Source organism: Trichoplusia ni, chromosome 15, assembly GCF_003590095.1.
Source record: "Trichoplusia ni isolate ovarian cell line Hi5 chromosome 15, tn1, whole genome shotgun sequence".
Lineage (NCBI taxonomy): Eukaryota > Metazoa > Arthropoda > Insecta > Lepidoptera > Noctuidae > Trichoplusia > Trichoplusia ni.
The window spans coordinates 1989679-2016978 of record NC_039492.1 but is presented as its reverse complement, the minus strand read 5'-3'; the positions used below and the strand labels follow the sequence as shown (position 1 = coordinate 2016978).

At 34.9% G+C, this 27300-nt stretch overlaps 1 protein-coding gene across 2 annotated transcripts in view; it reads right to left on the bottom strand.

Annotated features, from left to right (window-relative positions):
• Positions 1-20077, bottom strand: part of LOC113501540 (RNA pseudouridylate synthase domain-containing protein 2-like) — a 388829-nt gene extending 368752 nt beyond the window's left edge. Inside the window, exon 1 of one of the 2 annotated variants that reach the window (XM_026882725.1) lies at positions 19386-20077. In XM_026882725.1, the coding sequence (XP_026738526.1) occupies positions 19386-19757 (372 nt within the window). In that variant the 5' untranslated portion in view covers positions 19758-20077. The remainder of the gene's footprint in view (positions 1-19385) is intronic. The other variant, XM_026882724.1, reaches the window with a different exon arrangement.
• Between the last annotated feature and the right edge of the window lie 7223 nt (positions 20078-27300).

Here is a 27300-nt window from a genome sequence, read left to right as displayed (position 1 = left end):
CCAATAATAAATAAATAAGAAAGATAATAAATAAGAAAGTTTTGTAAGCCAAAAATATTCTGCTGTTAGTTAACTAGATCTCAATTTACATTCATAATAGCTTTTGGGATGACATTTAAAACCGGTGAAGTTTTGATGCTTGTAACTGGGTTGTAGTTAGAGTTTAGGAATAAACTTTGAGCAGTGCCGGTATTTCGTACTGGTTAATTAGAATTGTTGCTTTTGTGGATGAGAGATGCTGCTGCTCGCAATGTCTTTTGCCCACTCGCTTCTAGAATTACAATTATAAGGACGTTGGATTCGAGTTTGAGACTACATTTAATAAGCAGTTTTAAGGGTTGCTTAGTAAAACTTTCACACCAAAAAGTCCGGTGAACGAGAAAATTGCACGAATGACGAATTTCCAGGTACACAAAACGATGACTAGGGTATTCCAGGAAAAAAATCGAAGAAGTATAGGAATTGACGACAGGAAGCCTTACTATAGATACGTCAATCAAGGTAAAAACAGGTAAATAACCCGTAGTTTCTTCAGCATGTGATTTAGCATGTTAAACGCCTGTTGATCACTACTAAGCACAAGATAACAAGTGTTCCTATGTGTGCTGAGCAGAACCGAGCGGTTGCCAAGTCACGACAACGATACCAACGGATAAATACGTTTTGAAGTCTCACATTAAATTTTGGTGGTACATGTTTGAGAAATTCTATGTTTAAAACTTGGGTTTTGGGAGAAACGTGTACAAGATAAGGTTTTGTTTGATTGTTAGGTACATGTTTTATGAGTAATTTTCAAATAAAAGATTTCATAGGTCGATGTATGAGAGGTGATATGATCACGCAAGAAACCAGAACATCGCCTATTTAAATACAAACGTCAATATTAAATAGATATGAAAAAGGAAAAAAACATAAAATGACTACCAACTCGTATGACGTAATCAGCGATGCCCGACTTATTCCAAATCCGCACGGTTCCTAATCAAGGATTAAAGGATATAAAATAATCCTCTCAAAATCACGAATACCGAACTTGCTCATTCAATGTTACTTCAAACGTGTGCCTTGGAAATCTGTCCATCCGTGACTTTAATAACATCCCATCATTCATACATCCATATTTCAATGGCGCCCCTTGCTTGTCAGAGTTCTGCACGGTTGCGAACTTATTAAAGTGTCGGAGTCTCGTTAATAAGGTGCGGAGTGAGCCTTATATTAAACAGCCGAAATTTTGAAGCTGCAGAATTTATACGTACGGAAAATTTTGGAAGGGGATTCAAAATTGTTTTTAAAGACGTGAATGTTTTTTTTTATCATTAGTGTAAAAAAAAAATAGAAAGTTGAGACACTAACTTCATTAATCTTTCTTTTGACTCTTCGACTACTTTGTTAAACTATAGTTTACAACCACCAACTTTACTGCGAAAACATCCAAAATAAATCGATCAATGTAAAGCACTAAGAATACAAAATAGTATGAACTATGCGAACTTCAGTATCCATTTATTTTGATGTTGAGAAATTGTTCGGGATATTTCGCGAGGCAACCTATAGAAATTCACTTTGCTAGTATCTAATCAAAGCGAAAGTTGTCGAGTCAGAGTCGAGGGTGCGTTCAACTTCTGAATAAGATAAAATTATAGGCTCGTTAACTAACAATTTAAGCTTTTACGGTACATAGCAATCATCCCACGCAGTTCAGGGTTGGCAACTTTTATTAAATGACGAGAGGGGCTTAGGATGAGACGGAATTTGGAACGGCGGACGAAAAGTTCATTAGCTTCTTTCCCGAAGTGACAATTTCTGATCACTGAGGAGATTAAATGGTAATCAATTTTCCGAAATTAACATAAGCTGGCAGAAAATTGCTTGATTAAAAACACGATGTTTGCATATTTCTAAATCTATTTATAGCGAACGATATTTTTAATTAACGTCACGTTTTCGGAAAAAAACACAGTAAATAATTTACGAAAGATGTTAGAAATCGTAGACGACGTATTGTATTATTGTATAACACGTTAAAATGAACACATACGTAGCTGTGTTAATACTACATAGCTAATCTATTTATTAATCATATCGAACGGTAATACAGTAAAAGTCACGTCCAAATCAGATTCAAGAGATTTTAATCCATAAAATGTGCAGTAAACAGATTTATTACGCAATCCACGGATAATAAAATTATCATATTTACGACGGTAACAATTACTGAACAATGCTATTACCAAGGATTCCCCTGTTTATTTAGAATTCAGAGGCATTCTTGATATTTATCACTTTTTATATGAAGACGAAAGCAATCAAATTAACATAGTCGGGGGATTCTCGCAAACTTTTAACTCTGCTTAGGCTTTCGTTTTTCCCAATCTAATTTCCTGTGCCATCTCAGCCTACAATTCCTTCGCTTCTCAGAAATCTCTATTTAAATAAAATGGTTTACCTTTATCTTCGTTAGGCCACCTTAATCCCGAAAATTAATCCACCAAACATACCTAGCCGTTCCCAGAAAGTCTTAACTCAGTTTCACAATTAAACACGAAAATAGCCTTCGGTGAGAATATTGCGTAAGAAAAACAGCTCAGGGCAAGAAATTAATTTCAGCGCAAAATTTAAACTGTTCCTTATGTACTGGTTTTAAGTTAATTTTCATCTGGGTAGGGTGCGTTCACACTCCGTCTGGAACACGATTAAATCGTAACGAGAGATTGTCGGGATAATTATTTACGTACGTGGCGTGCCTGTAAAATTGGATGTGTGTTGAGCTCGGGAGTTCTATGTATAATCACCCTTATGCTCCCAGGGGTGGGAAGTTCAACACATCTACATTCTATGTAATGATGAGGTGAAAATAGTTTGTACCTTGGAATATTGTTTATTCTTGAAATAGAAAATGCTACCTATGCTTCGACTTTTTGTCTTAGTTTATAACAAGGAGGTGTTTACCAGATCAGCTGAAGGATCGCTGACTAAATAGCATTTAATAAATCCGAATCAAAAATCAAAATCAAAATTCATTTATTCAAATTAGGCTTCTAAGTAGCACTTTTTGAAGGTCAGGTTACATTGGACAGCACCCAGTTTCGCCCACCCATCACCGCTTCCTAAGTGCTTTAACAACCTTTAACAATTAAAATTCAATTAGATTAGAGTAACGTATAGAAAATTGTTTAAACAAACTTGTGTTTAGAACCTAATTACGAAACGAAAGCTTCACATGTGTTATAAAGGTGATTTGCGGTTAGGCTGTTAAATTAGTAGGCACGGTTAATTACAAACCAAAATCAATTATTACTAGGTCAAAATACTTAAATAGCCTAGGGCCGTCTAGTTATTTTCGATTAACCGAAACTAAACAGCCGCTTATAGACATACCTTTAAATAGGTAATTAGTAAAAAAAGGATAGGAAGATGGCGACAAAAAAATGTTTGGAAAAAAAACGAATTCCAAAAAGTGGTCCTAGTCTTTGTGCGTGTACCTTTACCATTCCCCTAAACTCGAAATAGATTGAACATGGCAGCTTTTTAATCAAAAACCTTAACCAGTGTATATCACGGCATTTTGCGAATAAAATGTGCTTAATAAGGGAATAGGGTGCCAGGGTTTAATGTCAAATGCAGTGTGAAATGTTTGAGGGAAAAAATGAATAGAGATAAGGCTCATTGTGTGGGAATGGAAGAGATAACACTTGAATACAGACGCCTTATGTAAGACTGGCTTTGAGCTTGGATAATTTCTTAAGTTGAAGATCGGATAAATTTAAAAAACGGTAATCGTTTTCTCTTTCAGATGAAAACTGATCGTGGTGCTCAAATACATAGCTCGAATACGAGCAATCTGATTTATTTGACTATTTACAATTGCTTTATTACCAATAGTTTTTAAAGCAAATATGAAAACAAAACACTCAACATAATTTATTCTTAGAAACAAATTTAAAAAGTCATACCAACAAACTAACCCAATGTTATGTCTCCAAACAAAATTACCCACGATGGCATTCAAAATCTATCGAAATTTCCAATTAAGGGTTATGAAGGCATCACTCAATTTCATGGTGTTATACCTATATTTAGACTAGGAACGTCGGCGTCTAGACAGATGCCATCGATCTGGCAGACGTCAGCTGATGAACACACACGTATATTAGACATAGACGTCACAACATCGAATGATAGCAACGATATTGCATGAAGTTACTCAATTATCTTGTTGATGGTTGTGTTATTGAAGACATTTGTTTATATACGTAAGTTCAACAAAAAATAAAGTTGATGAACAAATAATTAAGGGCTCAGTATGGATAGGTATTGCCTTTCAATACAAGACGGCAAAAAGGTGTGCTACCCAAAAGTTGCGAGTTCAGTTAAAGAAGTTCCGGTTATAAATCTGCAACTTTATTATGTACCCATACACCGCCAACAAATAAAGGAACGTACTGAATGTTTAAACACAACCTTACGTGATAAAAATAAAACTGTACAGCCTTAAAGCGATGAAGCAGAAAATTGTCCACTCCAACACAAATAAAGTCTTAAAAATAACTTTTAAAACTGTGAAATGGAACGATTCCTAATACCATAAAGAGAATTTAAGAGTTCATAAGATTCAGCTCACGTGGGCATAGCCGATATTAATTTCGAGGAAATGCACAAGGAATGGCAAACCGTTGTATATTAGGTAAGTCGAAACGTGCCGAAAACTGCTAGCGGGCCATATGTTATGATTACACTTAATGAAATAAAAATGAAAGATTATCGTGGAAAGAAATATTGCCTTAATATTTCGAGAATGGGATTTAAGGAATGGTAGGAGGTATTTTTTGTGGTACCTAATGAAGTTATGGACAGTATTTTGGTTAAAGTTGAGTTTATGCAGAATTCGAAAATTGTCGGCTCATTCTGGAGTCGCTTTGGTTGCGCCAAAAAATATTTTTAAAATAAATAGTTATTTCTATAATTATATTAAACGATGGCTTTATATAACGAAGACTATTTTGCATTAAAAAGCTACAGATAATAAAATACAAAGACTTAGTAATCAAATTAGATAATCATGACACTGAAGTCTTTGACTCTCGAAACTGCTATCAAGAAGAAGACAAATATTGATTAAAAGCCACACACCTACCTATAGAGCCGGTTTGTAAATAAGAAGGTACGGATAACTCCACGAAAACAATACACTTCCATTAGGAGAGGTTGTCGCAATAATTGCTTTTGGCCACAGATTACAGTTGACATACCAGCATGTGACTTAATTCTATTTCTGATTGCTCTAGGTTTAGTATTACGTAGTATAACTGGATTAAAGAGTGGGGAACGCGGTATATTCTGTTTTCAGCGGGATAGTTAATGAGTTTTCTGTTCTATTCGTTACACTTTAAATTTATTTAAAAAAGAATAAATTCTGCAATCTGCAATAGTAAATGTCGTTTTTTTTTTTACTTTTTTGGTGGCTTACAACTTCTAGACCAGGGTTTCATCCTCGGACTGAGTAACAATTACTATATCGCTTTCTTTTTCTTATTTGCCCACTACATATTGATCTGGCAATAACGTTTTCTCTCTTCTATCTTTAACACGCTTACAAAAAAAATTGACTCTTGACTTGTAATAAATTTAAGTCGTTAAATAAATCCTCTGTTTCATCTAGACCAATATAGTCTTGCAACAATTTCAATACAACAATTACAAATTCCGTAGCCACAGTTGTTTGTTCGTCATTTTCAATAGGGTCTATACATTTGTGTTATAAAGGGGCGACGTATGACCGTCCGGCGTCCGGTGTATATGAGTCCAGTACTATTGTCGCTCAATCGATTATTCGAGTCGCGTCCGACGTTATTTATATAGGAGCGATTGCTGTATTTCGATTATAACACGTATTTATGATATTTTTTTGCATGGTGCTACTGCGATATTGGAATTCTCGATTAGATGCTATTTAATGGATTTCAAAAACAGAGGTACCATGTTCCACTGTTTGTGTTTCATTAAAATAAACTGTGACTCATTTACATAAAAAATAATCAAAAATGGAGTCCGAAAACGGTGGAAAACAAACCTTCAGACAGTGTTTTTCAAATATTGTATTCACATTCAAAAATACAACCATACTCAAAACAAGCATTTGTAGATCACACAAATACTTACCCTACGCGGGGATCGAATCCGAGACACGTCGCGCATATTAAACTGACTTCTTTATTGTTTTAAAACTTGCATACTCTAGTTTCTATTAGTGTACCTATCAACGAGTAATTTTACTTTTGTAACAATAATATTTTTTTATATTTTGGCGTGCCTGTGCGTGATGTCAATTAATTGTTGACTATTTAATTGCCTTTAGAGGTGGCGCACTAATTAACTGAACAAGCCATTTTGCGAAAGCCTCTGAAATATTTCAACTCAATGTAATAACAGCCGATACAATTGCTGAAATAACATGGATAATTTTTATTGATCACATTTTTTAAGCTATTATTATAGTATACTGTTTTGTAGCGGTTCGGTAATAAAATAGTGGCTGGCCCGTTGGTGCTTAGTTTGAGATTACACTGTGTGATAGTTGTGAAATATTATATTACAACGAACGGTTTACGTACTTTTCAAACTCCTATTGGGGTTGAAACTATTCAATTTTTAACTAGTCGATCCTGATAATGTTTTTGAGTAACAATAGTGAACTACAATTATAACCTCACTTCCAAAGGCTGAAAAATAGCGCAAAGCAAACAAATTACCAGTAATAGTCATAAATAAAATGCACCATTGAGAATAGAGACATGTTACGGCTTCCATAAAATTATTATTCAATGGTCGCCTGAAGATCGTATAAACTTGTTTATGAGATAACAACGTAATTAATGTTGATGGCCAGTGAAACGTTTTGATGTGGGAGGCTGCATTTGTATTTTATCGTAAATGGAGACATTGTAACTCTCTTTAAAGATTTAGTTATTGTAGTAGATCAGACGCAGCCAATAAGTGTCGTCTTGGCCTTGCGGTTTTATGTATCGATTCCTATACTCCAGTCTCAGGTTCGATCCAATGTCAGGTAAAGTACTAAAAGAACATTTCAAAAGTTGAATGAAATTTCATAAAATCCTAAAACAATATTGATAGACTTGAACTTGACAGAAACTTGGATTCTAAACACTGGAATCTGTTCACCAAAGTTTGCTTAGACATCACCTATATGGGAAGGGGCCTGTACCCAGTAGTGGGACATTAAAAGGCTGGTATAATTATATTTTATACTGGATCAGTACCGTGGTTTACGTATGGATCCATTTGGCAAAACTTAAGTACGAGTGGCAAGTAATATTTTCGCCTCGCCTAATTCTGGAAAAACTCTGGCCGAGGCCAGAGTTTTTAGTAAATCATTTTGAGTCTCATCAAGAAAGTTAGAAGCGACGTCAACAGCGAAGGTTTCAAAACAATGTTAACGGCAATAAACTTGCCCTTTATTAACATGATTAATGCCATCTTCGTTTAACTTAAAAAATATCTCATCCGCAAAAGGTCTCCCGAGGATTCCCTCTCAAATGACTCAAATGGTTCAAATTATACTAACCTACCAACAATATTTCTAAAAACATTTTATATAGCTGCATTAACATAATAGGTAGTACGTCCTCCATCTTAATTTGCGAAGGCTTTGTCCCCTATAATTAGAAATGGGACTAAAAAACGCCTTCGGGGAACTCTCATTAGCAAGCTATCTCTGAATGCTAAACGTACACAAATAGTTACTTAGATGGAATGTGGCTGTTGTTTTGTGTTAAAGATGCCTTTTTGTTTGACTGTCTCGCATATAATATCTAACATGGTTTATTGTTTTTCTGGTCACAAATTATTTGGGTAGCAAAACAAAGAAAATTGGAACTCATAACATAAAATGTATTGTTGTACTAAAATTAAACCGCGATAAAAACCGTACAAGTAGTTTCATTTCAATGTCTAACATTCGCGTAAACCTAAGAAACCACTATAAAATGTATTTTCATAAAAAAACATTCCCAATATTTCTTACCAACAAAAGCATCCAAAATATGACCCAACTCGGAAATACTCACAATATGCCGTTGGAAAACACGAAAAGGGACACAAAATAACTTTTACACCAAGATGCTAGCCGCTCGACCGTAAAAAACTACCATCAATCGTCCAAAACTCCGCTACAGGGAAACACGAAAATTTTCATGTTCCAAGAAGATTATGATAAACAGTTTTCACTCGATCCTGGCGAAGATTGATCGGCCGTAGCCTCTTTCAATGCATATTTATTGGACGCTCAACTTGAAACATTCCTACCGATATATGGTGTTTTGGACTGAGGGTAGTTTCAATATTGAATTTTTGGAGTCTGAAAGTTGCATTTGATGCTTCAGCTTTTGAAAATGATGTATGAACATGATGTTTCACTTTGAAAAACACATCAATTTTATAGTAAACGTTATTTATTTTTTTGTGTTTCAGGATCCCATGCTGCTCAGGGAGTACTCGAATTACATACGCAGAGAAAGTTTTATGATATATGAAACCCCCTTGGCCATTACGCTAAGGGTATTTCATATGTATAGTTAACTGGAGTGACAGAGTTCAAGGGAAAGAAATGAAGAGCACACGTAAATTACATCTTTTATAAGAAAAACTAAAATCAAATTTTTTCACATCAACACCGCAACCTTGAAGTCGCAAACTTTTAAAATTCCATAATAACAAAATTCATCTACACAAACTTTTAGGGAAACCCAACAAAATTTCAAATCATCGTGCAAAAGTTTGTTTGAAAAAGGCGGAAGATTTTCCTTAATCGCTTGTAACCTAAAATATAATTGTCGCCAACTTCAACAGTTAGCACCATCTGTCCGTAAGGGTTGGCAAAGAAGATCGCTACATGGGCGAGATTTTAAAGGAATTTGATAACATTATACAACGGAATAAGGTTCCAAGTATGACTTGATCAGGATTGATATGAACTGATTTTTTTTTTCAGCCATTACTTTCCCACTGCAGGGTAAAGGCCTCCCTTAGATTCTTCCCTTAGATGAACTGAAATTTACGCCAAAAAATCTTCATTACACTAACAAGTCCTAAAAAACAGTTGAGAAACTGAATTCGATTTGAACTGAACATTTAAACTTGCTTAGCACAAATTCCGAATAGAGCTTAAGTCAGATTTAACTAATTAAAAATTTAATTGAAAAATCGTTCGAGTGCAAAAATCCTAATGGCTGAACTTTGGACATTAATGCATTTCGTCGTCTGATTGATGACGTGTAAAGCACCAGTCTCCCTTTTATCATTCGTCTCCATTGTTTCAAATAGGAAAATAACTTCATTAATATTCACTTGAGAACTGTTTCATAAAACATTAATTTTAAAAGTTTTAGCATAAAATAATTTGTACTAAGTTGGACTTAATACATTCCTAAACAAATGAAGATGAAATCTACATTTGAGTAGGCGTTTCTCGTTTATTTTTATCATGAACTAAATTCACAAAAACACAAGCCAACTAAAAAAGGTAAAAACAAATTTGCAACCGTAAATAGGCTGTATCAAACGAAGCGTTTTTCTCACCTTAAATATCTTTTGAACCACGCAAGACCCTTGCAAATTTGCGAAAAATATGTATACTTCACTTAGGTAGGGTAATTTGCTTATAAATTTTCTTTGGCACGAGACCTTAGCCGACGACCCGAGTTTCTCTTGGGGAATTTTAATTATTTATTATGTACCAAGTTTGGGGATATCTATCAATGTCGGCATAGATGGCTAGGGCTTCGTCGCGGTTTAAATGGTACCGACAATTTAGGTTATTGATTTATTACGCTTAGATTTTTATGGAAGCTCATTCGAAAAAAATGTAATCTTTCATGTGTAACCCATTACACTGATCTGACGTAGGACGTACAAAGGTACAGGATTCATTATTTCTGGATTCTTTTTTCTTTTAAGTTTTAGTAAAATATTATTGTGCCTTTGTGACATGAAATTTGGGCGTCACGTGTCGGGTACGGCCAATTTACTGTTTTAGGTAATATGACGATAGCAAAATCGAAATTCGACATTTCCATATAGTCACTATTACATTGAACTAAAGAATATTTGATTAATGTATTGACGATTAACGGAAAAGCGTACTCAAAAACAAGCTTTCACTTAAAAATTAAAGGAAATTTTCATCAAAGAAGGTCTCGACGGGGCCAAATAAAATTGTGAAGTAATTAAACATTAGTCTGCAGGTGACATCTTTGAAGCCTTTTAATTTAAATTAAATTTTATGAAACCCAATTATAATAAATTATACATCGTTTTATTGACGAAGTGTATGTAATGATGATAAAATACATTTTATACTTTCAAAAGAAGCATGCAGAGAAGACGGTTCTGTAAATACTCGTCTTGAGATCAGTTTATTAATAAAGCGAGAAGAAGAAGATCAAAAAACTGTGCTGGACTACTCTTTAAAAGCAGTCTAAATGATATCCATAAACACGCAGGAAGATAACGCCAAAATCATCACATCAAGAAGGAAAATGTAACACAAAACAACCGCAAATCGTAATAGCTTTTAACCACATCTCCATTATTTGACTCCCGGGATTCAAACAGATTGAACACTAAACAACATTTATAATGCACGAGGTAATATGGTAATGTTATATTTATGTATGTATATATATATATATATTTATATATATGTTTATAAGGGCCTAAGAGACCAAAAATCCTTATTTTTATGTTTAGGATTGATAATTTGTAGCTCAGCGTCCGATCAGGACCAGGCCTGTGCTGGACGGCGCGTTCGTATTTTGCCGAAGAGAAGTCAGCATGTTAAGTGGAATTGATTGGGACTGATGTCTCCCGAACCAGAGTGATTGTCCAAAAGAGTTGGCATGGCCCAGTACGCGAAGGACAAAGGGAAGAATATGGTGGACTTTGGTCAGTAAGAGTCTAACACTCCTTTCCGCTTAACCCAAAGCGGAAGACGATATTTGATGATTTTATTTTTATTTATATGGGATAAAAACCGTTGTTAAATATCAAATGAATTCACAATGTATATGTAACTGAAAGAAAAGCACTTATTGTACTACCAATACTATTATCCACTGATTACTGGAATATAATCAATGCTTCGTGAGATAATCTTCTTCTAATATATAAAATTCCCGTCTCACGATGTTAGTTACCGTACTCCTCCGAAAGGGTTAGACCGATTTTAAGGAAATTTTGTATACATATTGGGTAGGTCTGAGAATAGAACAACATCTATTTTTCATACCCCTTAAGGGTTGCTCACACTAAAAAATATTTTATTTCTTATTTTTTTATTATGTGGCATTAAAAAAAAACATATAACTAGAAATAATTCATTAGGCAAAACAACGTTTGCTGGGTCAGCTAGTATACATATAAAATGTTAGCGTTGTTGTTGTTAGAAACAACAGGATCTTACAAAAACTTAATTCAACACCAACATTAGAGCCAGACGTTAGACATTTTTTTGAAGGTCTGAAAGTTCATTGAATAATGCAATTGACCATACTATTTCGTAGTACGATTCCTACCGACAATGTTTTGTTTTGCCAATTGACTTTGTTTGTGCGGACTGCGGAGCGCGGAGTGATTGAGCGATGTCTACAGAGTGTAGATTGATTTATTGATGGCAGTCTTAGTTTTACTTGATATTTTTTGGTCGTATTTTTAAGGTTGTGACGTCATTAGCTAAGTAGAAGTTGACGAAGCTTATTCCCCTGTTTAAATGCAAGATGACACTGTTACAAATGTGGTAGCGTATGGAAAATTGTTTGACAAAAAAGAAGCTTGATAAAGAAATAAAAATAAATTTGATGCCAATATTGGGTATTAGAAACTAAGATATGGTAGAACTGAACAGAATATGACATGTATACAGATGTGGGTCATACGTAGCTCGATTTTAAAAGCATATTATTTGCAACCATATAACATCCAATCAAAAGACATCTAAAGCCCAAAACACAAGCCATACTGAAAACCAATCAAACAAAAACACCTCAATAACTTACAAAGCACCAAAGTTAAAAACAAAAGATGAAACCCAATGCATTAACATGACACGATATTGGCACGAATTCGGCAGCCGATGCCAGTTTACTGGCAAGTCCGCTAAGATTGCTGGCAGCTGACAGCGATTGGCACTATGATTGATGCCAATACTGGCAGGTGAATCTATCGTATATTCATCGGGGCATTTGAAACAGGGAGTTGGGTGGGATTGATACGGACCCAGAGAAGGTGTTACTTTGATTCGAGAGATGCTTTGTTTTCGATCAGTGTTTTGTATTAGATATTGTTTTGTTTTGGGTTCAATATACTAGTCTTTGCCCTTAGGTTTGCTCGCGTAGTTTTCATACAGCAATGCAAAGTCAACGTCAAAGTAATTAATAAAAATTAAACAAGCTTTCGCAAGCTGCGAAAGTGCAACATCCACACAAACACATTCTAATCAGTTTTATTGGTATAACATAGTTATTATTTTTTATAAATTAAATAGTAAGGCTAGCAATTCCACAATCTTTCTAAAATCTATTTTATTGTCCCTCAAAATATCAATTTATTATACCCAAAATGGACAGCCAATTTGACGCAACCATCAATTCATTTGAAGACTCAATTTTTATATTGACCTCTTTGAAAAAACATTGCCATAAAATAATCTCTTGAAATCTGAAAGTTAACAAAGCTATAAATCTCAATGAAAACTCTCTTATTTATGTGAACACTTAAAAGTCTATAAAAAATGTAAATTCTTTTATCAGTCATAACAAAAAATATTATCAGGTACGTCTTTTTATTGTGAATCGACCTTTATTGCTGACCGTACGTCCAACAGACATTTCAGGCAATCAATTGATTGAAACTTTTGAAATAATGTTTTAATTAACTTGATAGATTTCAAGTAGATAACATTAAAGTAAGGTTAGACTCAAGAGTCATTAAACAAATATTTTAGCTGAAATAGTTTCAAGTTCAGCTTCTAAGAGTTAAATATAAACTATATTATTACCATTAATTAAATAAAAATAGTATTGAACTGGAAACATAGCTTACATTTTCACGCATAAGAGAGCTTCACGTTCCAAATAAATTTCGAAACTAATTCCAGTTTCAACCTTCCTGAAAAAAGCCTTCACATGGTCCTCATTATGGAAAATGTACCTGAACAGTCATTGGCACAAGCATAATAAAACCGAGAAATACAATTTAACAAAATCGAATTTGTCAAACAAAAAAAGATTCAATTGGAACAGCATTGCAAGCTTTTGAGGACCGAATTCAAAAATTATTATAATGAAATAATATTACGTCCATTAGGTACAATTAAACGATAAAACAAAACCTAAAATCTGATATGTAGGATAATAGGACAGACACGTGATTTGTAGGTATTTCAATGGAAATTTGCAAGTTGGTTTAAATCAACGCAACGAAATAACCGATCATGTAGGAGTCGGATTCGCTAAGGGTTTACAAATAGGCTAAATAAAAATTAATCTTTGCAATTAATTTTAGTAACTTGGATCTTGAGTTTTAGTATTTGTTGTTATAGCGGCAACCGAAATAAATAACATCTATCTATATCTATCATTCATACAATCTGTGTCTTAACCCTGTTAGATAGACATTGGGAATGCCCAATGTCTGCGGACGGACAGACTGCGGTGCCACAGCAACAGCATACCTAAAAACATCTACGAAAATACTATTGTCAAATCCTTGCCAAAACCATTTCATAAACAATATTTCTCGAACAAAGAACATTACAAAGTAAAAGACAATAACGCTGTTACGTTCGTCGTTCAATTTACAACTACCCTACATTCTAGTTGACAGCCACATTTCTGATAAAAACGTCGGCGAAATGTCAATTCTGTCGACTAACAGTGAATTTATAAAACATTTGCCGAAATAGAATTTTATATGGTCTATTGTACAGCCGTGGCAAATTGGAGTACGAGAGATAAATTCTAAACTGTCATCAAAATAACAGTGGCTTTTTCTGCCTGGATTTTAGGATGTAAAGATGGTTTGTTTAACAAACGGCTAGCAAATAACGTATGAATTCAATAATTGTGATATTATTTTTAAGTACGTTCTATTGGGATCGTGGAAGGTATCCATGTAAGTAAGCTATCTGAATTTTACAGTAGTTCCATTGAACTGCCAAGTCAAAGGTCGTTGGTTTGAATCTCAGCACGCACTTATGCTTCTTGGAATTTAATTTTAAATAATTAATGTGCTAAAAATCCTAGAAACCAGCATACCATTGTTTTATGCATATGATTATTTTAAGGGTTGGTTAAGCCACTTAAACTTTGACATTAAGCTGTTAAACATACGAAGAAGAAGACAGGATATGCAAGAATCTAATCAAAGTAGGTCAATCACACTAAAAGACGTACAGTAAAAGTCAAAGTACAGTTAAACACAAAACACTTTCGTCTTAAATCCAAGTTGCGTTTTAATACGGTATCAGTCTCAAAAGCCACATAAAACCTCGGGAATCCCACAGAAATTAACATTTAACATAAAAAACTTGTGAAAACAACTGTACCATGTACATTCCTGGTTAATTCTGTTTCCAAGGCATAAAAATGTAATATCAGAGTAAAATAACTGCGGACACTTAAGATTCTGACGGCTTGTATTGTTGTTAAGTTTGTAAGATTAAGCGAATAATTGCGACTATTCGTCGCAAGTCTGCAAATGGTATAAACGACTGTTTATCTTTTGTAGTATATTACAAATAAACTTTTATTTTACATGAAACCCACTTAGTGACCGTTCAAAGGCGAGTCACACGCGACACTGAGGTTTTTGAAGGCTAAATGCTTAGGCTACAGAAGAACTAATGTATGCAGTTAGAGTTCCACTCTCCCGAATCAATCTATAACAACAAATTCACAGAACCGAAACTTTCAGAGCACAGCTAGTTCATGTGAAAGCACAACAAGTTCTTGTGATCTTTAAACAATAGAACAAAGAAGCAGGCATCAAAAACACGCGAGGCTCTTTGCACGGCGCCTCCTCGCGCCGTTAAATCCAGGTTTAATCGGTAAGAGTCTGAAACTACCACCTCCCAAGGTGGGTCCATGAGAATTCTTACAAAAAAAATGTTTTTATCAAACCACAATTAAAAAAGTAGAATTACAGCAACGGTAATATATCTCTGACCTATATGTATTTAATTAATTTCTTAAATAAATCTATTCATCCAAGTTCATTTTACAAAATGACACACATTCCCATTTCACATATCTTCGTTGAAATGATTCCACACAACGCTTGTTTTCTTTACTATTTTTCCAGTTTTCCGTGAGTTCAATAATAAAATTACGTACGAAGGTACATCGAGTTTACAACTTAACTTGTAAAACGAGGAGTTGGAAAACTTACACCAGGACAGGTGAAGTTTTAGCTTAGCAGAAATCACATTACGTTGAAGTTAGTTTTACGTTGCGTTCGTAATTGGATCAATAAATACTAGAAGATTGGTGAAGCCATGATACAGTATTTTCCAGGTACTTATCCGCTAAGAATTTGTTTTTATTATGATTAACTTCTATTAACTCAAACGACCATCTGTACATCGAGATCGGAAGACTAGCTCCTGATCCAACTGGAGTTCTTAAGCATGAGCTAAATTGGAGGCGGGTTCATGATAGCGGGATAGCCGTCCTTCCTTCGTCTTGTCTTTGTTGCAAGGGAAAGCGCTTATGAACTGTCCTATCTACGGCCTATGAATCCTGGATTCCGAATGGGGATCCCGTCTTAGTCAAACCCCAGTGAGCAACCGTGATAATTAATACTCAGTCCGATGGGAAGTAATGACCAGTTGACAAAACGGTATCAATTACTTTCCATGCTGAGATGTCGCTCTGAATGGCTTACATTCATAAATCAGTCTGGCAGAACGAAGTTCGCCGGATCAGCTAGTTGTTATCGACAATATCCCGAATCTTAAACAAACGTAGCTATAGGTAACATAACCTAAAAACAATCGACAATACACGCGGGTCCTTAAAAAGCAAAGTTGTTTTAAAGAATTCGCGTCGAGTTTAGATGGCATGCGCGCTATTCTGCGCCGGAGAGACGAGGAATTTGGCTTTGTTATAACAATTCCCGTGACAGCGTTTAAATACTGCTTTATGTCGTTGTAATTAAAATTTTAATCTCGTAATTGTTACTCAGAGTTAGTTTTGCGATGAAAAATATTTTGAGGCGGATAATGTTTTCGTATTTTTTCGGTGTGACTTTTTTTGGGAGCCGAATTATTAGTACAGTATCATTTATGCGGAATTATAAGGGTTTAGAGGTCAAATTTAATTATTTAATGTATAATATCTTTACGTCACTCAATTTCCCTTCATTATGTATCCCTGTCTCTCTCATTTGTATAGCCCTAAGTGTCACTCATTGATAGCCCGAGGGACAGTTTTAAATAAACTATCGAGCAGTCCCTACATTGGATTTAGAGCACAATTTTTCACAACAATTTTCTCGCATTATTATAATATTAGTCTAGATAAAGTGAACTTTAACGATTCCTAATATTAAGATTTTTGTTACTTTAGCCACTGAGCCATTTTATTGATCCAATCAATCAATCAATTCAGCCCATTGCCGTCCACTGCTGGACATAGGCCTCTCCCAAGCAGCGGCACACCACTCAATCCTTCGCTCTCCGCATTCATAAATAATGTTATGTTTTTAATAATCCGCCACTTTTCCGTTCCTATTCAAAACTTACTCAAATACCAGCTTTCATATTACATCTTGCATCGCACAACTAACAACTAAAATTATGTCTCCATATCTCAGGCGTGTGCAAAATGTATATTAATTGCACTTTCGTTAAGTAGACATCTGGTTCTACGTAATTGCACAAGTTTACCACTTTACTAGGGCTGCCTGTTGACTGTGGACATGCAAATATAGACTTATGCTGGTCCAACTAGGTTTAAAAAGAGTATATGTGTTCACACAGTCGAGTCGAATCTTTATAGTTTTAAGTCCTTAAAAAGCTAGTCAACAGGAACAATAGGGATTATGTACTGGGCTTATAGGAGTCAAAATATGTTTTGTCTATCAAATAGGTAATCAAAAAAATATTACATGCGTATTTTTTCTCTACCAAAAATTGGCAGAGATAAACTTGTTTGAAATTGCAACGGAGCTTGTGATGACTTCGCAAAAGAGTGACGTCACTCAGGCTCCATTCTACTACAATTTAATCAATTTTTGTTAGGAACTAAAGACAAAATAAGTATCCGTTACAATTAATTTAACTACATCATCATCCCTAACTTAATAACAAGGTTTGAAGTATCACTAATATCAGCTAAATCAAAATTGTAGACGTAACAAAAAATATTTCAATTCGATTGAAAGTATTTGAAACTGAGAGGCATACGATAGCATGAAACTGAACCCGCTGTGCGACCTGTCGCGGGATCGACCCCCGCGTAGGACATCCTTTTTTGTGATCCCCAAATACTTGCTCTGAATCTGGGAGTTTTCTACATCTGACTTGAAAGTTTTAAAACTCTCCGCGACACAAGGATTAAATTCTTTAGAGCAAGAGTGGACTTGATTAGAAAATTTAAGTTTAAAAATACTATTCCATCAATTTAAATGAACTTAAAACCGTATAGAACGTTCTACAGCCCTATTTGTACAGTCTGCATAATACAGAGGCAACGTACCTCAAACTGATTTAGTAAATGCAAGTCAGTAATCGATTCGTAGAATATTTAGATGACGTGGCTATCAATAAGTCTGGTTTCGAAGTGAGATTACATATTCTATGTAAAACTACTGACTAAGAAAGTGTAGAGTGCTTTTCTGATGTTTTTGGTTTAAAAGAAGATGAGTTAATGGTTGGAATAACATTTATTGTTAGTATCGTTATGAAATCTAAGATATCAGTGACTTAAAAAATATTTATGAATTTTTTTACTGCAAAAATTCGGTAATTTAATAATTGATAGGCTTCGGCACGCAAAGGATAAAAATTGTCTATACTTATGCCCGTCAGCCGGTCTCAAGCCCTCTATATCTAAAGTTAAAATTGTGGGATTATGTGGCCACTGTACCTAACGATACTACTGTAAACAGAAATCGAGGTAATATTGGTCATAACTTTGATGGGAGACACTTTTTTGCCAATTATTTTTTCTTTATCTTTTCGTACGGAAACCGCGAGTCGTGAGTCTAATTTGCACTTAACCGAACTCTATATTATCTTTAAGATATCTGCCACCATCTTCTTCAAGAATAAATATAACAATAAATTGTAGTAGTGTGACCGGTGACACAGTACTAAAAGTCGTTAAGCAAAATCTCAATTCCACAACTGAACACCTTCCTTAAGTAGAAGATTTATGCAAAATTTGCAGTCAACTACACAAGGAAACCAATTCCCTTTACGTTTCAAACCGTGACGTAACAATAGAAGACACACATTCGCACGTGATGACGTCACACATTAAGATAAAGCACGAGATTCCTACAAGTTTGTGACTTGTAGTTAATTGTGTACCATTTGTACGTCCATTGCTGGCTCGTTTAACATCGCCTCGTTTCTCATTAATATCAAGCACGCAAGGAAATGTGCGCGGCTTGGTAATGACGACATGGCTTTTTTATTTATGTGGCTAAGTAGGTGAGTCGTTTGGTGATATGGTATACTAGCCTTAGGGTAACGTTCGTATGTTATAATTTATTATTTGTAGGAAAGGGAATATGTTTAATTTATTATGTTTATCTACACAATAAACAGTCTTTGTGGGGTAAAGCTTTCAGTTGCGTTGAGAATTCATCTTTGATTTAGTTTAATAGCGCGAGACAGACTTATACGAATGCGAGAGAGAACCCTATTGCACCCTCTTCTAAATCACAAGGTACACCAAGTACAGTTTTTGGGTAAAATTTAAATAAGTGAAGTGCGAAAATGGAAACAAGGCTTTCCATTTCAACAAACTCATGCTTTTATCAAAACAACGACGCATAGGAAAGTAGGAAACAGGTTTCCAACTATTTCCACTGAGCGCCCTCTAGCGAAATACGGCGGAATGATGATGTACCAACGGGTAACATTGCCATCTATCGGTTTTAAAGTAGAAACATTAGCGAGCCGGTTTACTTGCTCAGCATGCGACCAAAAAGTTAGCTGAGTCTCTAATAGATGGCGCTGATGAAACTTAATTTAAATACAACTACTTTTTAAAAAAATATTTTTACGTCACTCCAGAACTTCCTACTTATTAAATCACTTAACGAAAGTCAACAAACGTTTTTATCAATTAATAGAAGTTTCTTACCTGTTCATCATCGCTGTTTTGAAAAGTTGCCTCCCAGAAATCCTTAATGTTCTCCGGATAGTCAGCCTCATTGGTTGGGTCAGGGCTGAGGCAGGCTTCCCTTGTCTTGAAGACAAAAATCAGTCCGCCATATTCTTCCTCTGGCCGCCAGGCCCCACACATAGTCGCCACTGTTCTTTGCATTACTGTCTTCTCATCATCACTTTCCATCTTAACTTTTTTAACAGGCTCGTGATCCAAAATCAAACTACTTTTCTTTTTTAACTCCTCACTTGTCATAGCTAACTTATTTAAAAAACTTGAACGAGTAACGGACAACTTCAACTTTAAACTAATTGCTCTAATAGCTATATTTTTAATAAACTTTATCATTTAAATTTAACTATAAGCCTACTACCTAATTATGGCTACTATTATTGCTATAGAAGATAATGATTAACCTAACAGTAACGATAATAACAAATAAACAAAGTTTTATTTACACCGAGATAAAAATAGCTTTGACGCAAACGCGCGCACGCGGGCCGCGGAGACCCAAAAGTTAGCTCACAATATAACTTTTATATAAATTGACACATATAACACTAAATATAAACACTATTTTCACTTAAGAATTAATAAAAACATGAGATTTTAACCTCAAAAGCCGACGATTTTAGGTTATACTGCACCGAGCCAGAAAACTTCAAACAAACAGCTGATAATTACTGTCAAATAAGATTTTAAAGTGTCACCGTAAGTTTGAAATATTGCTTTTTGAGCTTCAACAACTCGGCAAGTTTTTATATTATCACCATAATAATTTATTGTGATTGAAGATAAATTTAATTAATAGAATGTTATTGATATGAAACATATACCTTAAACAGAAGATTAATTTTATGTTTAGTTTCGATCAATAAAAATAGATGGCAGCATACACTTCTATTTGCCATCATAGTGTTCAAGTTTTACCAATAGATGGAGTTAAGATTCCTTTTAGCTCATTGAATAACTATAAGACCTTTTTGTATCCACAATTTGTATCGATTTATAATTTTTTGTCGCCTTGTCCTGCAGATAATGCGGTAAAAGGTATAAAATATAATACATACTTTGCCTAGCTTTGAGATTGCCCTATTTCAAGTTATCCTCATAGAGATTTTGAGAATTGATTTATCACAATTTGTGGGGTTATATTCGAAATCGTAACGACCACATTTAAAATATTATTTTTTTGTTTTGGTCATTATTGTGATTTAGTATTATCCACCATTCTCCACAGACCTTATAAGAAACACTATGATTTTTATATTCTTGCTCTGCTTATCCTGAAGAATTCTATTTGGAACTTTTTCGTCATGAACAAATGCTGACTTATGCATGAACTTCATGGGAGCTTGCATACGGCTGAGGCTTGAATTGTTTCGACTTATTTAAATTTATTTGAAGACGATTAGGAAGTCCTTTAAGAAATAACGCAACCGTATCTTCAAGTTTTTGCTCATTAGATTCATATAGACGAATATAAAAAAATAGCACGCTAAAAAGCTTGTCTTTTATCGTGTCAGATTTCGTAAGTTAAGAAAAATAACTACATTTGACATTAAAAGGTAGCTAGATGAAAGAAAAGAAAGAAAAAAAAAGTGTTTTATTGCGAACATTGTACGCATTGTACGCATACATAACACAACAGACTAAAATAACATGAAGAAAAAGATATAACAGAAAAAAAGGCCTTCGCTCAGCATAATGCTGCGACCTAATGCGGGAAAAAGTCACAGCGCTGATTTTCAGCGATAGCCGAAAAAAGTAGAAAGCCGAAAGCCGGAAGTAGTAACTCCAGAAACACGTCAACTTACATAACTTAAAATACTAATCCTTAACTTACTCAAAAACTTTTATACAAGAACCTTCATCACAAAATGCTCAAGGCTAAACAACAAACGAACAACAACAATTTAAAAAAGTACGTTTTCTATTTACATTTCTTTTATCTAAGCCAGATGATTTAAAAACAATCATCGAAATATAAAAGCTTCTGAGCAAGGTAAACATTATTCGTTTCTCCCATGTTTTCTGTACAAACAGTCACTGTGGTGTGACAACCCTATCGAGGGCATATTTACATCTAAAAAGGGGTTAGAAAAAGGCGTGTGTTGATATATGTTGGTTTGCTTACGGGTACAAAAGACTTTGAGGCGATATTTTGATGGGACTTTGCTACCTAGGTACTACCAATATACATATTGTTTTTAAAGTGAGATTTAAAAAAACTGGTCAGGGGTAAGTCAGATTAGCGAAATTGAGGGTTTAGTACAAATAGGTTAAAGAAAAAAACAAATTAGTTGGGTAATAAATAATTTAAATGTTAACCTGCAAATTTATGACCGTAACAACGTTGCTTAACCTGTATCTTCATTTTTCTTCCTAATCTTTAGCCATTTTAGAAGGAATATAAAATCGGTTGTAAAGGTTTTCAATCGGGTGACAGCACAGAGCAAAAAGGTCCGATTCCTATTTTTTACTGGAAATAATTTGAATAGATTAGGGACCCTCAATGATTGGTGAGAACTAAAGTTTCTTCGTACAAATAATTATTATAAAAACAAAATTTACAATTTAAAACGAAATAATACAATTATTCTTATCATCTGAAACTCATGTTAGCATATGTCCACATGTCCAGCGTTCTTACAAACTTCTCCTGCTATCTACAGCAACAAACACCTAGAAAAGACCCCGAAACAAAAAGTATATAACATAGAGGTTATATAGGATGTATACCGAAACCAATTCTTTTCAGCTAATACAGTTATTCGGCTTCGTCACCACACCTGACAGTTCCCACCAAAGATTGTCTGATTTATGGCACGTCTCCCGTTGATTGCTCATTGTTTCACCCCTCGGCCTACAGATGGCGTTATTAGATCATTAAGGGTTTACGAAGAATGTGGTGCGCGATTTCCTGAGTAGAGTTCTTCAAGGTTTATTTAAAGTCTTCTAAAGGGTCGTATCGTAAAGGCGAGGATTACGAATTCAAAGGCAAAAAAAACGTTCCGTCCGTGTTTGTCCGCCACTAAGACACTCTCATAAACCGTGATAGCTCAGCAGTTGAAATTCTCCTGATGTATTTCTATTGTTGTTTTAACAACAAAAAGTTATTACAATCAATTTGTTGATGGTTGACAAAGCCCATTTAATTCTGTACCTGCGGATAGCCGTATTGTCAAAGTCACCACGCCATACCCACAGTACGCGACGTGTCGCGCGATGGATCCTCGCGTAATAATTTAAGCATTCGATCACGGAATACTTTTTCCAAGTAGGTACTTATGTATTGTCGTCTTGCGCTTGTGACTTTATACGTTGACGGGACAGTTCAAGCATTCTAAGAAACACATTAACTACATAGTAGGAACAAGATTACCTAAATACTTACTATGAAAACAAAGTTACATAATCGGATTGCCAATTTCCGGGCTAATATTTTTCCTACACACGATTGGTCAACAAACGTGGTTCATAATATAACAGCGACATCTGTGAGACGTCACCCAAACCATAAGCGATGCTGTGACGGGTGACAAATGAATACACCTTAATAGTTGCCTATGTTCGGTGTTTAGTGGGGCCACGGAATCAGCGGATCGCAGTAGTTGGAAAACAAGAAAGTCCTGAAAGTTCTGAAGGTTTTGATAGTTCGGAAAATGCTATGGACTAATTCTATTGGAGAAGAAATTGAAATTACTAGTTGTTGGCATTTAAAAATCGATTTTTAGTGAAGTAATGTGGTTCTGTAAAATATTGCTGAATAATAGCTCAGTATAAGCAGATAAAATTAACACGTGGATACGTCCTAAATGGACTGGCCAAATGGGATGTTTTTTTTTTAAATAAATGTCAGTCAACCTTCGTTATTACTATAAAAAACCGGCCAAGTGCGAGTCGGACTCGCGCACCGAGGGTTCCGTACAAACCTGCAAGGTTTACAAAGTTCGTTCATTACGACAATCGAGTCATATAAATATATATGACTCGATTGTAAAACGTTGCTTCATGCCAAATTTCAAGATTCTAGGTCGACTGGAAGTACCCTTTAGGTTTTGATTCCCTTGCGAGTACTCGCGCGTTTCAAAATATGCAGCTTAAATTGCTGTTTCTTTTGATTGCGTTGACATAGAAGTTTGATTTTGTTACAGCTTAAAGGTATTATAGACCTGAGTATTTGGTATGAATTTCAATTTAATACCTCTACGCGTTTATGAGGAAATAGGTAGTAAGTTTAAAATTATTAAAAAAAAAAATATTATGTGATGTAACTAAAAATTTATGGTTTTTGTAATTTTTCCTTTATCTATGGTATAAGACGTTGCTTCGTACCAAATTTCAAGATTCTGAGTTCACGGGAAGCACCCTGTAGGTTTTGATTCCCTTGCAAGTGTCGAAAATTTGCGGCATAAACGGCTGTATCTTTTGATTGCGTTGCCTTAGAAGTTTGATTTTTTCACAGCTTCAAGGGACAGTAGACCTGAGTAATTGATATAAATTTCAGCTTCATACCTCCACGCGTTCCCGAGAAAAAGGGTCTTGACAGACGGACGGACGGACGGACGGACAGACGGACGGACAGACGGACAACAAAGTGATCCTATAAGGGTTCCGTTTTTTCCTTTTGAAGTACGGAACCCTAAAAAGTGCCACTCATGGTTTCCCAGAAGCTAGATTTATGAGGTAAGTGAATCAGGAGTTTTTCAGTACCTCTCCCTTTAGTGCTTCAATTAATTTTCTTTCTTTTCCATCAAAACATAGGACACGGGTTGTAAACAGATGCAGTGATCGAAACTTTCTTTTTACAAAACTAAAGTTTTATTATTTTAACAAAGTTATTCGCTCCCCGCCTACTTCATAGCCCGCCAGCCCTCAAGAAAGTAAACCGCGGTTACTACAACAATGGCGGTAGATTCGTCCGTATATTTGTCACAGTCAATCCTCGTCGTCCGGAGAGTGTGCAGCTCGCTATGCCACGATTAATGTACAACTTTTTGTGGTCATCTGTTACTGAAGGACAGAAGGACATCATATCTGGATATAGTTCTAAGATATATTAGTTGAGGTTTCTTTGTTAAGTCATTGGAGGTCTTTGTTTAGTTGACAATTATTTTTTTGTTCGACTCTGGCATTAAGGAATTTAACTTTTTAATATTTAATGTAATAATGGTTTAAATTTATTTCGAATTTATCGGAATAGCCCGACAAACTAAACAAAAGCTTTCTTAGGTGTAAATCGTAGTAGGTAATTTAAAAAATAACTGAAAATTGTTCTTTCGTAGCCATCCAGAGATTTCACTTTATGACTGACAATTCTAGTCAAAATTAGGTTTAAAACTGAACCAATAGTTCTTTAAATTAGTTACCAATACCTAATGCAATAACCATATTATTAAAGCAGCTCCATTCTTCAAATATCCTCAATACTCATATTTAAGTAAACATTGCCATCCTCTTACAAAATTTCTCTTTCCACTACTAGCATAATTTCAAAATAATCCCAGCCCAAAAATACAACATACTCTATACCCAAACCAACTGACCCTACACATGAAACTCGACCCCCCAATCCTCGCACCTGAAAAGCAATACATATGTAAATCGATTCAAAACGTCGCTAATTAAAAGCTTAACCCTGCGAATGCATAACAAGCTCCATGTCTGTCGGAATTAGCGCCGGGCGGTAACTATCGGGCCGGGAGCCCACCTCGACCATAAATTAGATGCTGCTTGCCCACTACACGAGTTGAGTTGGCTTCCATTGTGCAACGGTTTTTTTTTTGCATTTGAAAGTGAGATGTCAAAGTAGATATGTCATTTTTGACCGCTATGTTTGAGGTTGTTTGGTAATTTTAATATCGGTTGTCGTGTGATACGATTGTTAATTTAGTACCTAAACAAAATACTTCTTTTATTAGCTACGAAATCATTAAAAACTATAAAATATATTACTAGGCACTTTTATCTGGGTTCTCCAATAAATATTGGAGTATCTACTATAATATATTAGTTGTTATAACTGAATGTCTGATTCCTTGATACTCAAAACGTCACTAACTTAGTTAAATTTATACCTACATAATAATATGTATCATTTCCTATCTTTTTTTTTATTTTTCACAAACTCCACTAACAAAGGGTAGATACATCTTTTTTTGCGGTCCTGGAACATTTAATCGGTCACGTTATTGACAACATGTTTGAAATACTTATATGTTCACTTGCTACTTTACCAGAAAACTAAACCGTATAACAATGGAAACGTACTATAAAGCATGGGCCATAGACTTTTAATCAATCTGCACGAGTGGTACGGTTGGCAAAAATGGCGGTCCTACCGGCGGACGCGGCTTAATTAAAGCCATAAGGAAAATACGTTCCGTTCCTCTATGACTTTGTTTTTTTGCTATCGGTACATTGTCGGCTTGATTGTAACTGTTATAGTTGGACAGAGTGGAATTATGGCTGTGGTCACCAGTTTATTGTGGGAGCTTGTTTTTGTTCGAGCATATATTTTTCGTAAATATAACTGCTGAAGATGATTTCAGCTAACTGTTAGTAGGACAATAAATACGCTTCCAGACAAATACCAGCTTATTGTTTTTTTTCTGGCCTCACTCACTTTATTTATAATTGTTTTCAAAAAGCCTACAGTGTTCTGATGACTAGTTAATACTAGCTTGACCAATAAGGGAACATGCGAAATGTATAAATAAACCAACTGATCTATTCAAGCATCATAACAGCATACTTTGGCACTACAAATCAACCAAACTCGTTCTAAAGACATTGAAATATCTTCTAAGTTCCCAAAGGAATTACAAAACGGATAAAAAAAAACGAAAAACGCATGAAAATAACAATAAATAAAACAAAATAACGTGTATGTTAATTTACGGTTTAATCTTCGAAACAAATCGCAATGCCAAAGAAAATTGTACGTTTCTTGCGAAATGGATTTTATGGTAATATTATTCCCATGCAGAAAGTAATCCTCCATTGTGTTATGAAAAGAAATGTATGAGATTACAGTTCTAACGTATTTCGAATGGATGGAAGCTTATATGGCATATAAAAGAAAAAATATCTTACTGAGCCACTTAAAATAATTTAATTAATTTTTTGACTTAAAATAAACTAAAAAAATAAAAGTGAAATTGAGGGTACTTCAAAATCATGTTTGATTTTTGGCGCACAACGTGGGGCATTTTGACCACAAACAAAGCACCATCGAGGTTACACAAACAAAGAGACATTTACGAGTTCCAGTAAAAAAAATGTACGATTGAAATGTTTAAAAAGTAAAAAGCAAACCAAAGGCGGGTGTACACAGGCGCACGTTAGTTTGTGTAGTTGTGTCTTGTATTATGAATTATATATGGCGCCTACGCACCGAGTACGCCGATTGCGTGCTCACAGGAATTAGAGAATGTGGATAAGAAGTCAGCGGATTTTTAATAGTGCTTTCTGGTCGGTTGCATTTTCAATTTTTAATATATTACAGTTCGTCTTAAATAAGAAATAAATGGTCATAAAACTAATAATAGCAATTCGATCATAGGTTTATATTTTTATTACGCCTATATTTATGTTCTACGCATACCTAACAGGTTACTATAAAATTTTCCGCTTAAGTAACTTTAAATTTTATTGTCGAAGCAAAAAATACGAAGAAAGAAATGATGGAAATGATTAGTTGTTTATTTACTGCTCAAGCTTTGATGAATATGTCTTATCCAGTACTCTAAAAATCTTGGACACTGCCGTATTCAAAACAATCCGCAGGCAAATAACCGATTCTCGTCCCCAAGGGGGTCGTTCTGTGTCCGCTTTACTTTTCCACATTTTTCCGACTGCGGTTCGGCGACGGCGCGACAGCGGGGCG